The sequence below is a fragment of the Oncorhynchus kisutch genome, linkage group LG3 (genome assembly GCF_002021735.2).
Source record: "Oncorhynchus kisutch isolate 150728-3 linkage group LG3, Okis_V2, whole genome shotgun sequence".
NCBI lineage: Eukaryota > Metazoa > Chordata > Actinopteri > Salmoniformes > Salmonidae > Oncorhynchus > Oncorhynchus kisutch.
The window spans coordinates 33,146,958-33,163,892 of record NC_034176.2 but is presented as its reverse complement, the minus strand read 5'-3'; the positions used below and the strand labels follow the sequence as shown (position 1 = coordinate 33,163,892).

The following is a 16,935-nucleotide window of genomic DNA, read 5'->3' as shown; positions in this document are numbered from 1 at the left end:
GAAGCCCTGATTCTACTTCCCCAGAGTCAGATGAACTCGTGATGACTATTTTTATGTCTGCGTCCACTTTGAAGGAAGTTGCAAAGGTGTCTTTGTGCTCTTGAGAGAGCATTAGTTCCTTTTCTCTAGGTAAATGCAACTCCGAGGACTACAATGGTTTAATACTAGCAGCACACCCACCCAGTCGGTGGCATTCAGTCTGGAATAATGAAGGCGACAACAAGACTCCTACTGCTTTCATATAGGATTTACAGTATTTTGCATGTAAAATAAATAAAAATAGGGCAATGTTTATGACCTTACAAACAAGCCCCCCCCCACACACACACACACACAATTTGCCTGCATACGCCTTCTACACCTCCCGTGCACATACTGTAGCGGTATGCTGGTATCTAGTAGTAGTGGTGTGCAGATGTGGGTGGGCCTATATTTTAATAAATCCATTGAATATACACCATTTAATAATTTGTTCAGGCAGGTCCTAAGATGTATAAGACTAATAAAAAGTATTTTCAAAACCATATTTTGGCATATTTTGAGTATGTAAAAATAAAAAATTGATATTTTGAGTTATTTTTATCCACTTTTCATCTCTTTCCTACCCTCACTCTACTTTTAGGGAGCAGGCGTAGGGTCTTACCATTGAAAGTATATTCTTCATTATACTGATTTTAGAAAAGAATAGCAATCCTATTTTCTAAAACATGTGAGTCTTGTATTCATATTTCACAACCTCCGTGGGCTTTTGGAGTTGCATATCCGCGATTGAGCAAAATAGTAGGCCTACACTTGATTTAGGCTACATTATTGCACACTAAATGTTTCTGATCAGTGATAGATGAGAAAACGAATAGATGAGCTATACCACCTCCACGTATTTGTCCAACCAGAAACCAATTAATCAAATAGTCAATACAGACAGAAATTCTGTGAATCAAAATCACATTGATTGAGACAAGTCAGACTTTTGGTCGGGAGGAGGCCTAGAATACTAAGCGACTGCGAGTGAAGAGCAAAACAATTTAATTGTTGAACTACATAACATGCTGTCAAAATGTTGTAATAAATGAACCAATTAGACAAGATGGTCATGGGCAGCACTCGCCTCCATTTAGCTAACATTTTCCCAGCCTGACTGTAGCCCAACCAATATCCAAACGGATGAAGTGAAAACAAGAATCGGACATGGATTGATGTATCAAGATGAGTCCCCACCCTTGTCTCAAAGCAGTGCGATGGCACTGTCCTAATCAAAGCGGTTCTGAAATGATCTCGTTGACCACACGTGGGGAGGCTATTGCTTCAAATGTGGCACAAAGATTGGATGACTTTGGGAGTTTCAGTAAGCAATAATTTGATACATGCTTTCAATTGCGTTAGCCTATTCCATTCATTTGTTTTTAATCCACACAGTAATTCTATATGGATCCATCCCGTAGTGCATAAGAAAACATGCATGCTTAGTGGTGGGCTATGCAACGAGATGGGAGAAGTGACATGCCTCGCAAAGCTTAGCACTGGTGCTGCCGAGCAACCATCGTGAGTTTAAGAGCCTAGTGCGTGCCAATGACGCCTCAGCATTACGGCTAAGTTTCATACTAAGCCGCAGGCAGAAGTTTTACGAGATGATTACTACGTCGTTAGGCGTAAATAAAAGTTTTGCCTTTGATACTGGCAATCCCTCTCAGATAAATGGTATATTTCTATTGTTATTGACTACTTTTGCTTATGTGTAACTCTGTGTTGTTTGTCACACTGCTTTATCTTGGCCAGGCCGACGTGGGAAAAATAGTTGCCGGAAAAACGTCTTTGTGTGAAAGGGATATGATATTAAAGGGCTATGCCTCGTGACTCCTGCATGCTTCACACTCGGGACTCTGACTCTATTGGTTACACAGACTTTTGGCCTCCCATCCTATTCTAACCACCTCTCACTGGATTTGTGCTCATGTTACCTGATGAAATTGCTGTACAATATGATCTTTTTGCCATCTGATGCACATTCAGATGTCATAAATCAGCACTGCAGAGCTCTCCTTGTCCTCCCTGATTGTATTACTGTTGACAATATCTGGAAATGTGCATGTACACCCTGGCCGATCTACTGTTGCTAGCCCCAATTCTGACTTGTGCTCTATCTGCTTCCTGATTTCTGCTTTCGTAAAAGCATGGGTTTTCTGCACGTTAACACTAGAAGCTTATTACCTAAAATGGATCAATTGAAAGTGTGGGTTCACAGCTCCAATCCAGATGTGTTGGTCATTACTGCGATGTGGTTAAGAGTGTTTTGAATACTGATGTTAACCTTTCTGGTTATAAACTTTTTCAGGCAAGACCGATCTTACAAAGGTGGGGGGGGTGGTAATCTTTACCAAGGATCACCTTCAGTGCTCGGTTGTCTCCACCAAGTCTGTCCCCAAACAATTTGATTTGCTGGAATTAAGCAGTAAACTTTCAAATAGCTCTTTGTTGACTGTTGCTGGGTGCTATTGTCCACCATCAGCATCGGCTTGTACCCTACCTGCCCCAAGCTCTCTCCTGGCCCCTTCTGAATTTTTCCTGCTAGGTGACCTAAACTGAGACATGCTTAAACCACCCGACCAAGTCCTAAATCAATGGGACTCCCTAAATCTTTCTCAGATTATTACCAATCCCACAAGGTATGACTCCAAGCACCCAGAAAAGGCTACCTTCTCCATGTTATCCTCACAAATACTCCTGACAGGTATCAGTCTGGTGTTTTCTGTAATGACCTTAGTGATCACTGTTTTATAGTGTTCATAATGGCTCCTCAGTGAAACAACCTGTCCTGATTTGTCATAGACACTGGCTAAAAAACCTTAATGAGCAAGCCTTCCTTCATGAACTGGCCTCTGTGAAATGATATAGAATCAGCTTGATCCCCTCTGTTGAAGACATTTGGACCTTCTTTTTTAATATTTTCAGTGGCATTGTTAACAAACACACCCCCATAAAGAAAATGAGAATTAAAAACAGGTTCAGCACCTGGTTTGACCCGTGATCTTGCAGAGTTACTCCACCTCATGAATTCCATTTGGCGAAAGGCTTGGCACACGCATACTCAGGCTGATTGGCTCTCGTTCAGGCAAATGAGAAATAAGTGCACTCAGGCTATCCGGAAGGCCAGCTAGTCAGCGCATGTGCTGGTAATCCGTCTTGCCCCGCGGCCTTGTGAATGTTTACATTGTGTTTTGAAAGCTTTTGATACAGTAGACCATTCCATTCTTGTGCGCCGGCTAAGGAGTATTGGGGTCTTTGGCCTGGTTTGCTAACTACCTTTCTCAAAGAGTGCAGTGTATAAAGTCAGAAAATCTGCAGTCTCAGCCACTGCCTGTCACCAAGGGAGTACCCCAAGGCTCAATCCTAGGCCCCATGCTCTTCTCAATTTACATCAACAACAACAACAGCTCAGGCAGTAGGAAGCTCTACTCAGCTGGTCCCTACCCAGATTTTGTGATAAATGCTCTAAAACAAAGATTTCTTAGTGTCCAACAAGCTCAAACAAGCTACCCTTAACCTTGTTCTGAACACCTCCAAAACAAAGATCATATGGTTTGGTAAGGAGAATGCCCCTCTCCCCACTGGCGTGATTACTACCTCCTGAGGGTTGAGAGCTTGAGGTAGTCACCTCATACAAGTACTTGGGAGTAGGGCTAGACGGTACACTGTCCTTCTCTCAGCACATTTAAATCTAGACTTGGTTTCCTCTATCACAATCGCTCCTCTTTCACCCCAGCTGCCAAACTAACCCTGATTCAGATGACCACCCTACCCATGCTCGATTACAGCAACATAATATATAGATCGGCAGGTAAGGGTGCTCTCGAGCGGCTAGATGATCTTTACCATTCAGCCATCAGATTTGCCACCAATGAAACTTATAGGACACATCACTGCACTCTATACTCTGTAAACTGGTCATCTGAGGAACCCGTCGCAAGACCCACTGGTTGATGCTTATTTATAAAACCCTCTTAGGCCTCACTCCCCCCTATCTGAGATATCTATTGCAACCCTCATCCTCCCCATACGACACCCGTTCTGCCAGTCACATTCTGTTAAAGGTCCCCAAAGCGCACACATCCCTGGGTCACTCGTCTTTCCAGTTCACTGCAGCTAGCGACTGGAACTAGCTGCAACAAACACTCAAACTGGACAGTTTCATCTCAAAGACTCAATCATGGACACTCTTACTGACAGTTGTGGCTGCTTTGTGTGATGTATTGTTATCTCTACCTTCTTGACCTTTGTGCTGTTGTCTGTGCCCAATAATGTTTGTACCATGTTTTTGTGCTGCTACCATGCAGTGTTGTCATGTGTTTCTGCCTTGTTATGTTGTCTTGGGTCTCTCATTATGTAGTGTTGGGTCTCATGTCATGATGATGTGTTTTGTCCTATATTTATACATTTACATTTTTTTTATCCCTTTTGCCTTTTGGTAGGTCTTCATTGTAAATAAGAATTTGTTCTTAACTGACTTGCCTAGTTAAATAAAATAAAATATCAGAGAAACGGAGCTCTTTTTCCAAATATCCCAAATCCTGAGCTCTCTGTTGACGGACTCCTCTATCAGTGGTATGTGAAGTCTGAGGAATGCGGAAACAATCCTTCGGTTAATACCTTGTTCAGTAGAAGCCAGCTTCACAGTTAGGTCACCATGGACTCGGTACAGTACGCTCACCTCACACACATGGTAGATATTTGTGCAGGAAATGCAACAGATGATTGTGCTTCTGGCTATGGCTCAACCTCCTGCTGTGTCATGACACTGCAGACTACTGTTTCCACATCGCTCTCTGACATATCTTCTGCAGTTCAGTATCTTGTGCTTCTAGAAAAGCTCTTTTCATGCAGTATCTGTGTTTTTTTTCTTTTTTTTCTTCCAGAAATTGATTGTGTTTTGTATTCTGTTACTTTTATATTCAAGCACAATGTAAAATCATTTCACATTAGAGAGATGTTAATGCTGCTGTGAACTACTATTGATCATGTCAACGATACTAGCAACGTTTTCAAAACCTGAGGAACCAGCAACTGTAACGTTGGCTGAAGTGTTCTAAATCAGATCTCTTCACACACACACACACACACACACACACACACACACACACACACACACATACACACATACACACTCACAGAGAAATGGATAGCAGCACACTGTGCTGCTGGGGAAGGAACGGTTTTAAAGGAGAGACAGCCAGGCTTTATGGGCCGTGTCTGATACAGCCTTGTGCCAGTGGACTTAATGCTTCCTATGAGTCACACAGATAAGAGTTTCTTAAAGGAATGCTTGATAGGAGTAGGGTGGAGAAGTCAAATAAAATGTATATTTGTCACATGCTTCATAAACAGCAGGTGTAGATGAACAGTGAAATGTTTACTTATGGGCCCTCCCCAACAATACAGTCGTGCTGTTTGATTTTGGGGAGAAAGAGACATTACATTCATTAACACAGAATAAAACAAAAGTCATGATTGTAGTTCAAGCCTATTAATGCGTATCACTTAATAACCGTCATTTATTCACATTACTTTCATTAAATATTTCAGTTGTTTAAATTCCATTTGTTTAATTTGATGACTATTAGTTTATTCCAAGTCATCTCTATAGAGCTGCTGTCTGTGCTTTCAAAGTAAATTCAGACTACTTTTTATGACTGCTGAGTATTCACTATCAATCACTTTTCAGGTAGTTACCTCGCAAAGCAACTTGTTTCTATCCCTCTCGCACGTTCTCTCTTTGCGTCAGAGGTCTGTGTTTCTGCTCCTGACAAGTAAGCGGGCGTACAATGGATTATGGTCATTGTATTTTAGCGCAGAAAATGTGGTAATTAACTCTGTAGAATATTTGCCTGTTGGAAACTACAACTCCCTACTACATTGCACAGTTCAGACAGAAACTGAGCATGGAGCTCACAGAAAAAAATTAACGAAATGGAGATCAAATAATTGAACCAACCTTATTTCCTCCAATTGGGAAGATCTTGTTACAGATCCGTGCTTATGTACTTCTAGCAGTACTGGAAAGAGAAACCAGCAGCCCTCCAAGTTCAGCTTAACTCATGAAATGAAACATATGGGGATCGATTTTAAGTGTTATGGTTGAAATAGCTAAATGCAATGTGTTAAATAGTGTGGGAATTCCATCTATGTTCTAGAGAATGTGGTGTGGGGGGGGGCACTGCAGTTTGTCCACAAAGGTTACAGAGAATAAAACTGGGGCGCTTAATTAGTCAAGTTGATTTAAACAAGGGCAACATCAGCTAGCATCAGCGGGCCATTTCTATTGGAGGAGCTGTAATTTAGAAAACAGAGAACTGACCCAATCCCAAAGGAAGCTATGGGATTCCTAGTGCATGTGCTTGGATTCTTGAAGCTGGGCTGGGGATCGGGGAGGAGGAGAGGGATGAGAAGGGAACGTTTATGAAGACACTGGTTCTGAGAGGAATGCATTAGACATCAGGTTGTAATTACAGTCCTATTTAATTAGTTCTAGAACATTCTCTATATGGAATCCATATGTGTCAGAACCACATTCCTCATTCATCTGACATGGTGATTGGAACATTCCCAGGACAACAACTCAGTGAAAGGCATGATAATAAAGTCTATTGGCTGTTTTTGACTAATCTGAAAGAGGGAACATATCATTTGACATGCTATTGACCACTCGTTTGTTTTAAACTGGTAATGGTAGAGACTTCACCTTTCAGTCATTTCTGCTGTAGGGTTTGATGTCTCCTAGTGTAAGTATTGTCACTCATGTGTCTCCTCTCTGTCCGTCCTCTGTCTCTCTCTCTGCAGCCCCATGAGTTTGATGAGTGTCGTATTGACATCAGTGTGAACGACAGTGTGTGGTACCTACGGGCAGAGGACCCAGAGCACCGGCTCCGATGGATTGACTCCATCGAACTACACAAGGTAAGACTGAAGAATCTCTCCTTAGATAGAACTGAGGTATTCCCCTTGGCATGTGCTGGGGCTTGGACTGGAGTCAGCTGACACGTCTAGGGAGTGTAGCTCTGGTATCCATCAGTGAGGTGGCACTGGGCTGGGGCTCTGTTTGAAACGCCACTACTTCATGTTGATCTGCGTAGGTTAGATGGTAATACACCATAGCGTCTATATGGTCCTTGTTGCTCCGGCCTGATTTTCGCCATGTTACTTGTCCAATACTTTCATATCTACACAATAAGTGGGGTTGACTGGTACTGGGGGTAGAATGTACCAGCTTAGGGGTTGATTTTAGAACAGAACAAGGGCCTGGTATTTCTGTGAGGTGAACAGAAAGGGAGTGGAGTCAGGAAATGTGGGGGGGGGGGTACACACATTGATGATGGTGTGACCACCTGATGTAGGGTGAGTCCCATTGCTGGGTGTGTGTTTGAGTTGAGCTGCATGGCCAGCACTATGCTGACAAACTCTCCTAACACTAACATGTGCTGCATATGGGCAGAGACCAGACACTCCACTGGCTGACACATTCAACACTGTCTGTGTGAAGGGATCTCTCCTGGTTAGGACAGGAGAGGACTGTACAGGGTTCAGGTCAGCAGTGCCCTCCACATGGCCAAATTGAATTGAAAGAACCACAACTTCAACCGTAGACTACCAAGAATCCATTCAATTCAATCTAGTCCTTGACTTTGTTATCTACCTTTTGGTCTGTTTTAAGGAGTTTTTCTTGAATGCTCAGGTAGGAGCAGAAGTCCTTCAAGGAAAGTATTAGACCTCCGGTTGGTGCAGACAGCGAAGTAGCAGCAACACGTTTCTCCATTGTGAAGTGACGTCAGAGACAAACGGAGAGCGAGGCGCGTATCGTCTATCTGCAACCGTCTGCCTGTGTGTTTGGGTGTAGGTGTTGAAAGGATGTTTTTTTTTGGAAGTGGTGTGACTGATCACAGGAACCTGTTAAGTGTCTTCCAGACTAGTAGCGGGTTTATGCCTGGTCTCTGACCAACCGCAAAAGCCAATTTAGGCTCCCGAGTGGCGCAGTGGTCTAGAGGCGTCACTACAGACACCCTGGTCTCGAATCCAGCCATTATCGCAGCCGGCTTTGATTAGGAGTCCCATAGGGCGGCACACAATTGGCCCAGAGTTGTCTGGATTTGGCCGGGGCAGGCCGTCATTGTAAATAAGAATTTGTTCTTAACTGACTTGCTTGATCTGAAAATGTCGTTGGAGTATGGAGGGTGTGACGCAATTGCTGAGCCTCCGGAGGCGTGCAGAGGCCAAATTGAGCTCCGTAACGCATCGCCGCGCACCTCCCAAATGTTGTAACAATTCAGAGGGCTCCGTATAGCTCTGTATAGTTTTGCATTGACTTGATTGCTTGACGGTAAGTGAATGCGGGAGGTCCTGTACAAACACAAACTCACTCCCGTATCTCAGTAATTTCTGTACAGCCACTGCAGAAGTCGGCTTTACGTGGAAATGTGTCTGCACTGCCACCTACTGCCCTAACAGGGACTTGCATGTGGACTTCCTTGGACGCTTGACTCTCTTGTGGTGTGTGTGTGTTGATGGTTCAGTGAGGCGATGGTTCAATGTGGTGGTATTGATCCTGTTTTCAGACAGCTCCTGTATTTTATACTGCACTCTACATCACAACACGGACACACAAGATTAGTCATATATTGAAACAGATACTAGAAAGCCATTTTAAAAGGGTTGTTGCGCTGTGTCAGCTTCTCCGGTGGGTGGGGGCTAATACGAGGTGTTTGCTTTGTGGGAGCGCCTTGGAAGTGGTGACACGAGTCATTTGGGATGATGACTAACTAAATGACCTACAGAGACCACTCAGTCATTGTCCCTGTGAGTCATGTTGTATTACAACACAGTACTTCAACAGAAGAGTTGGGTTAAGTCCTTAATTTGACTATACTTCTAGGGCCTATACCCTTAGTTGTTAACATGGACATTGTTCAACTCTTCTGGTCGCATCTTTCAAATTTGGTCAATTTTTTTTTATTTTTAAGCACTTTTAATTTGCGTAGCAGTAAAGCTGTGTGTGGTCCTGGACAGGTGTTTTACTACTCTGAATTGCAGCTCTTGATGAATAATGCATGTGTTGTAGTCAGCCATCCGACACAATCGCAGATATCAAGTGGTACCGCACACAACGTAGTCAACGCTACACTTCGTGAAAGCACTGCTCGGCTCAGACAGGACTATTCCATTTGCAGGCACTGAATAGGGTGTGGAAAGGGTGGGGAAACTCAACACCCCTCTAGACTGGTTGTTTGCACAGTCCTGCCCCAGAGGAAGCATAACAAGCAGACTGGAAAGAAGGAGAAAGACAGAGGGAAGGGGAGAAGACTAGTAGTTGGAGAAAAGGGGGAGGGGGGGAGACTTGTAGTTGGGGGAGGGGGGAGACTTGTAGTTGGGGGAGGGGGGAGACTTGTAGTTGGGGGAGGGGGGAGACTTGTAGTTGGAGGAAAGGGGGGGGGAGACTTGTAGTTGGGGGAGGGGGGAGACTTGTAGTTGGAGGAAAGGGGGGGGGGAGACTTGTAGTTGAAGGGGGGGAGACTTATAATTGGAGGAAAGGGAGGGGGGGAGACTTGTAGTTGGAAGAAAGGGAGGGGGGGAGACTTGTAGTTGGAAGAAAGGGAGGGGGGGAAAGACTTGTAGTTGGAGGGGGGAGACTTGTAGTTGGAGGAAAGGGGGGGGAGACTTGTAGTTGAAGGGGGGGAGACTTGTAGTTGGAGGAAAGGGAGGGGGGGGAGACTTGTAGTTGGAAGAAAGGGAGGGGGGAGACTTGTAGTTGGAAGAAAGGGAGGGGGGGAAAGACTTGTAGTTAGAGGGGGGAGACTTGTAGTTGGAGGAAAGGGAGGGGGGGGGAAGACTTGTAGTTGGAGGGGGGAGACTTGTAGTTGGAGGGGGGGGGGACTTGTAGTTGGAGGAAAATGAGGAAGGGGGAAAGACTTGTAGTTGGAGGGAGGGGAGGGGGGAAGACTTGTAGTTGGAGGGAGGGAAGGGAATTAAAACTGAGCTCCAGGTGGATGCTGCTGTTCTCACCAAGACATTTTGAGAAATGAACCGGGCCCATATGCATTGAATGCATAACCTTATTAGGTTGTCCACCTACGATGCTCAGAATGACAGGAATCACATTTAGATGATGGTAATTAATATTAACAGAACATGCAGAGATGTGCGGTCCTTACCGAACTCTGATGTGCACTTTGAAAATAACTGTCCACATGTACTTTTCCTCAGCCAACAAGACCAATAACGAACCGCTGAATAACCAGCCTATGTAAATCTACTATTCCCCATGGTAGAATAGTTGACCTATTCTATTGGTCAGCTTGTCGACAAAGAAATGACTTACTCCAAACAGATTCTGGGACAGTTGTGGAATGATGGATCACAAATTCATACAACCACTAATACTAGGTTACATAAAAAAAAAAAATCTGATACAACAGATCAGAATGTTTAGCTTAAAATATTATTCATTGACGTTAGAAGAACTGCAATGAGCTGTACTTCAGTAGGCTACATGCAACTGTTCGTTCCATTAATGCAATTAACTGCAAAATACCTTGTCAAAAGCGCACCGCACCTGCAAACGGTTTCTTGTGACAGAGATGCAAATATCCATTATAGTTTTAGAAAGAGGGGAGTTGTAATACGCATCAACTTTGCATGGGTTCCTAATATGTCTGGGATTGTGCCTATGGGCTGATTTTTGGCTTGGCTACTCTGAAGCAAGTTGAGACATGCCTTTTTATAATATGTAGTAAAATATGGATGTAGTAAAAAGGTTTCAAACTATTTTAAGTGCATGTTTTCAAAATGCATACGGCCTCCAGCTCATTGCCAAGTGGCGTGTGACGCGCTGATGAAGCCTGCCTTCCGTTTGCTGTAGCAGTGGCTCACCTGTCTGACCCATTTTCCACTCAAAAGGCTCATTGTACATGCTGTACGGGTGTGATATATACGATGCATAACTAATATACTGTACCCCTGCCAACTTCATTCCACTAAATAATGCAAATGAACCTAGAGACCGATAAGCATGACCAGTCAAATGCATTTCCATCAATAAATACGCTAAAAAGCATTATTTGGCAATGGTTTTTGTTCTTCTCCCGGACAATTGGCCATCATCGACATCCGCTCCTCTCTCACTCATACAACAATCTGGGCATGGCTGGTCTCTCGCTGCTCTCTCTGTCTGCCTTTGAAGGACAACTGCAGCCTTTGTTCCTGCTCCATGAGGTGAGCCGCTGCTGCTGCTTTTCTCATCTTTATCTCTTCCTCCTCTTCCTCTCTGTGCCACAGTGAGACTGTCTGGGAATACTGGATTACATCCTGGGAATAGCAGGCAGAGTGGGAGTGTTGTGGGAAGGTGCAGCAGGCGGGAGGCCGTGATGAGGCCGGCCGGCCGGCAGGACAACTGCAGCAGAAGAGTCCTGTTCTGCTTTGGCTGCTGGAATGGCAGAATGGTGGGCTTGCCTTTAGCACGATGGAGGGCATGCTGCCAGCCAATCAATCAATAACTTCAATGGAGCTTTGTCAGCATGATGGTTTCTTCAGATCCAAAACGGTCTCCTCTCTTCTTCACATGCACTTACTATGTGTGATGTTAGCATGCTAGCGCGCTAGCCACAGCACGAGCTACTAGCTTCAATGATTGACCACGGACCGACTGTAAATTGGTGTTGGTATGCTATGCTAGCCTGCTGCATGCTACTCCTCATTATCAAGCACTTTGTCTCATTGGTCCCTGTGTGTATAGTCATCGTGTAAAGGGGGAGGGCTGTGGTTGATGCAAAACTAGTCTTGAAACTGAATGGGTTTATCGTTGAGAGAATGCCTTGTGTCTGTTCTTTTTATGTCATTTTTGTAGATATATATATGGCTAATTGTAAATCTAATAGATACATGTGGATAAGGGAATGTTGAATGCCTAGCTCCTAGCCTTTTGTTTTACACATGTCTTTTTTTTCTCAGTAGAAGTTAGTTTCTAAGTGAATTTGAATACTGCAGGTTACCATCTCCTGCCGTTGTGCCCTTGAGCAAGGTAATTAACCCCTAAAATAGCTAATGGGGTGTTCTACTCTGGCTGACTGACCTTGTGCTTTTCACAAACAAACAAGGGGTTGGGAGCAGAGTAGAAGAAGACTTAATATCACAGCAGAGAGGAATTAAGTAGTTGAAGTGCTATTATTCTGCTCTTCACTCCACCGAGCTGAACTGTGCTCCTAGTCTCTAGTCAGGACAGGTGTTAACATGTTGCATCCTGACTGTTGATGAGTGTAACGGATCGACTGGTTGGTGACCGTTGAAAGTGGTACAAACAGGAAAAACTTGAGGTGTGTGTCATATCTTCCTCGTCAAGGCATACAATGCACCTGGACAAGCCTCCTATAGGCCTCCAAACCAGGGTTTCCATTTAGCCGGTAAATGTAAGAAAATAAAAATGAAAAGCCGATTTATTATTTAAAAAAATAAAAAATAAATTAAAAAAATGTAAGTACAATTTTTGCCAGCCATGAAGATGATAATATCCATTGCAAAAATTATTTTTATTCATTAACTGAAATATCAACTTCAAAGACATATACTTCATAGGCTAATTAATCCTCAAGCTGCTTGGAAATGTGTTTTTCTATTTTTCCTCACGTAAAACACTTGCGGTTGTCATAAGGGGCTTCAGCTGTGTTTACCAGACTGGGCAACTTTGGCAAAGATTGTGTTGATTAGGCCTATCCCCTTTTCCAGTGTGCCCGCCAAGAGGGGCTTCGTTCTCCAAAACAGATGGCCTCCAGTTCGTGCCTTCTTGAGCACAAAGTAAGGAGGCTGATGCTCATCGCAAGCTTCTCCAAGGAGTTGGACAGTTTTGACTTCCCAACAGCAGCTGCTCACTCTGCTGCAAACGCAAGTAAACTAGAGGCAAATTGTTGTTTGTCAGGCCCGGTCCTAGTAATTCTGCTGCCGCCCGTGTCATGTGTAGTATAAAGATTTGGAATGGATTGATCAACTAGAGTAGTAATGTGTGTACCATGCTTAATGGTTGATTTCAGTTGAGCTTATTCAATTGGAAACGAAACATCGCTGCCAACTATTTACATTAGTTTGTGTAGCAATCACTAGGCAGCCAACCGCTTATAGTAGGAAACAGAGTTATCAATAATCCACGTAGCTCACACAGTTCAAATTACAATGAACATTTAACATCATCCAGTAGAACTATAAAAAGAGTGAGATATAATTTGAAGTGCTTTCATAAATGCATGGCGTGGGCCTCGTTTTACAGGGAGCATTGTAAAATTAGCTTTCTTTCAATGAACCAGCCTTAAAAAAAATTTGTTTACATATCGAATTTGCATGTCGAACATCAGTTTAATAATTTCTTTATTTCGAGGCCTCCTAGAGTGTCCTCTTTCCACTGCTGTAGTGCTGAATCACAGCGGGAGAGGGGCAGGGCTGACCCGGTCATGGGTAGAAGGGATTCCAGCTTTTGTCAAATTAACATACCCCCCACCCAAAAAAAAATGTAAATAATTTTTGGGCATTTTAGGTAACCCTAACCCTTTTTCCTAACCTTAACCTAATCTTCCTAACCTTATACGTTAATTCTCCTAACCTGTTACGAAAAGTCAAATCAGACGTTAATTTGACAAGCTGTATCCCTTCTAGCCGTGACCTGCCTGCTGGCCCTGGTGTTTGTAGACAGCGGTGTTTGATTTATTAGACCTAATTTAAAATGTTCATGCCGGGGCTAAATTAAATTAGAGCGGCCTAGTTTTTAAAACAGCTGTTTTATTTATTAATAAAACATTCATACAAATAGCCCATAGGACACGTCGTTTGTAAGTTATATTATTATATTTTGACTTTGTTTTATTACTGTGTAGGTGAGTGGTTCTTCTTGGCTAAATGTTTTTATTTTATTTTTTATGATTTATTATTTATAGCAGGAATGAAGACATAACAGGAAATGTTTTGCTTTTCAATAAAATCAGTCATCTTGGTATAAGAACATCATTCTAACTTTACAGGCTCATTTCTATTCTGTTTCAAATGAATTCCAATAATCTAAATGTGATTTTGAGCACCGTAGGTGGACACCCTAATGCGTTACGCACCCAATGCATATGGATGTCTGGTCAATTTCTGAAATGTCTGGTAAATGAAAATCTTGCCGGTCATGTTGTCCTGCGCCAAATTTTCCTGACGGAAACCCTGCTCCAAACCTATTGGGTCACATGGGTTAGGCATAGTCAGTATTCCTGTCCCCCCTTCTTTCATATAGGCCTAATTCTCTCTGTACACATCCTGTTTCTCTGGGTTTGATTTACTCCACTCTGTGTCTATTTCTTTGGCTGGGGGTATGTTGTTTCTCATTACTATGCAGACTGATCTGAGGTGTTATCCTATCCCTCCCTCCCTCCCTTTCTCCAGGTGGAGTCGGGGTATGGTTCAGAGTCCAGTCTGAGGCGTCATGGTTCCATGCTGTCTCTCACGTCCGCTGCCAGTGGCTTCTCCGCCACCTCCACCTCCTCCTTCAAGGTAAACTACCACCACAACACTGTTTGATATTACAGCCCCTGGAAAGGTCTAGGCCAGTGTTTCTTAATCCTGGTCCTGGGGACCCAAAGGGGGGCACATTTTACTTTTTGCCCAGGATCAGGTGTATAGTGCTGGGGGGGGGCTAAAATGTACACCCCTTTTGGGTCCCCTGGGCCCAGTTTGTCAAAACGTTTTAATCGGATCAGATTGATCCGGATTCTGTCATCCTCCTTTTTTGCTATCCCGGATCAGATCCATCTAGCTATTTTTTGTAAAAAAAAATTGCAAGTTTATCATAAAAAAATGAACTGATAAAATCATTCTGATCCAGATACCACAATATCAAGATCACAGAATCCGTTTTTTTCCCCCCAGTGCTTTGAATACACCCACACTTTACAATCTACTGGACAGGTTGTGGTTGAACTTCTACACTGTCATAGGGAAACAGAGATGAGTAAACTACATGAATAAAGCTACCTTAATTACAAATAATAGAGCCTGTATATCACCTATAAGTATGTGGATGCATTTATTTGACACTTCTCAATATAAAAACTGATCACATGCCTATACTGCCGTCAATTGAACATAATGAACCTTTTGGTTTTTAAATTATAAGAACGTTTTTGTAAAACCTCACCTAGTTACATTTGACATTTCTTGGTTGTAGAGCCTGTCACCTTTCTGAATCCACCCTTCCAATGGGATCGAGATAATCCAGATTTTTAGCATCAAAACTATTCTAATCACTACCCTTGAGAATTGAAAAACTCAAACAACATTTGATCCTGATTTAAAGGTCTAATTGGATTACTGAATCCCTATCCGAAGGATCCGAATCTCCTTTTTCAGTTTGGAAACCCAGTTCTAACATTTAATCCTATACAATTGCCGAAATCCGATTTTAGACCATTTTTGAAGAACTGGGACCAGGATTAGAAAACCCTGACGTCGTCTTCATTCCCAATGCATGATTGTTGAATTATTTTCACATGTAACGGTGAACCCCTGTGTTTGTTTGTGTGTGGTGTTGGACCAGAAGGGCCACAGCCTGCGGGAGAAGCTGGCGGAGATGGAGACGTTCAGAGACATCCTGTGCAGACAGGTGGACACACTGCAGAAGTATTTTGACGGCTGCGCAGACGGCGTCTCCAAGGACGAGTTCCAGAGAGACAAAGGTACAAATGGATTTGACAAGAAACGTCTGCTGAATAATCATTTTAAAGTTCCATTTGGACTCTTGTACTTGAACTGGCCATTACAACTGCCTCTGTCAGAGATGCATTTGATCTGTATTTCAATGGTGTAAATACCACACCTAGTGGTTCCCCAGGAGGTAGATCAGTGATGGACTCTTGTTTGTCGTTTCCAGTAGTGGAGGAGGATGAAGATGACTTTCCCACAAGCACGCGTCCCAATGGCGACTGCCTTCACAACAACAACGGCAGCAAAGAGAAGTGTGAGTAACAGTGTAGGTTTAAGCAATAAGGCCCATGGGGGGGGGGGGGGGGGACAGTGCATTTGGAAAGTATTCGGGCACCTTGACTTTTTCCACATTTTGTTACGTTACAACCTTATTCTAAAAATGATACATTTTTTCCCTTACAAATCTACACACAATACCGCATAATGACCAAGTGGAAAAACAAGTTTTTAGACATTTTTGCACATTTTATTAAAAATTAAAAACGGATACTTTATTTACACAAATTGAGCTCAAGTGCATCCTTGGAGTTTGCCAAGAGGCACCTAAAGGACTCTGACCATGAGAAACAAGATTCTCTGTTCTGATGAAACCAAGATTGGCCTGAATGCCAAGTGTCACGTCTGGAGGAAACCTGGCATCATCGTTACGGTGAAGCGTGGTGGTGGCAGCACCATGCTGTGAGGATGTATTTCAGAGGCAGGGACTGGGAGACTCGTCAGGATAGAGGGAAAGATTAACAGAGCAAAGTACAGAGAGATACTTGATGAAAACCTGCTCCAGAGCGCTCAGAATCTCAAACAGTGGCAAAGGTTCACCTTCCAACAACTCCCTAAGCACATAGCCAAGACAACACAGGAGTGGCTTTAGGACAAGTCTCTGAATGTCCTTGAGTGGCTCAGCCTGAGCCCAGACTTGAACCTGGTCGAACATCTCTGGAGAGACCTGAAAATAGCTGTGCAGCGACACTCCCCATCCAGCCTGACAAAGCTTGAGAGGATCTGCAGTGAAGAATGGGAGAAACTCCCCAAATACAGGTGTGCCAAGCTTGTAGCGTCATACCCAAGAAGACTTGAGGTTGTAATCACTGCCAAAGGTGCTTCAACAAAGTACATAGTAAAGGGTCTGAATAATTATGTAAATGTAATATTTCTAGAAAACTGGTTTTTGCTTTGTCA

The 16,935-nt window shown here is 43.3% G+C and overlaps 1 protein-coding gene across 6 annotated transcripts in view; it reads left to right on the top strand.

The window, feature by feature from the left end:
* cert1 (ceramide transporter 1) overlaps positions 1 to 16,935 on the top strand; it is a 35,226-nt gene that overhangs the window by 4,974 nt on the left and 13,317 nt on the right. For 2 of the 6 annotated variants that reach the window (XM_020473295.2, XM_020473276.2), the window contains exons 3-6: positions 6,832 to 6,948; positions 14,443 to 14,550; positions 15,593 to 15,731; positions 15,926 to 16,012. In XM_020473295.2, the coding sequence (XP_020328884.1) occupies positions 6,832 to 6,948; positions 14,443 to 14,550; positions 15,593 to 15,731; positions 15,926 to 16,012 (451 nt within the window). The remainder of the gene's footprint in view (positions 1 to 6,831; positions 6,949 to 14,442; positions 14,551 to 15,592; positions 15,732 to 15,925; positions 16,013 to 16,935) is intronic. The other 4 variants (XM_031804534.1, XM_020473282.2, XM_020473290.2 and 1 more) reach the window with 3 other exon arrangements.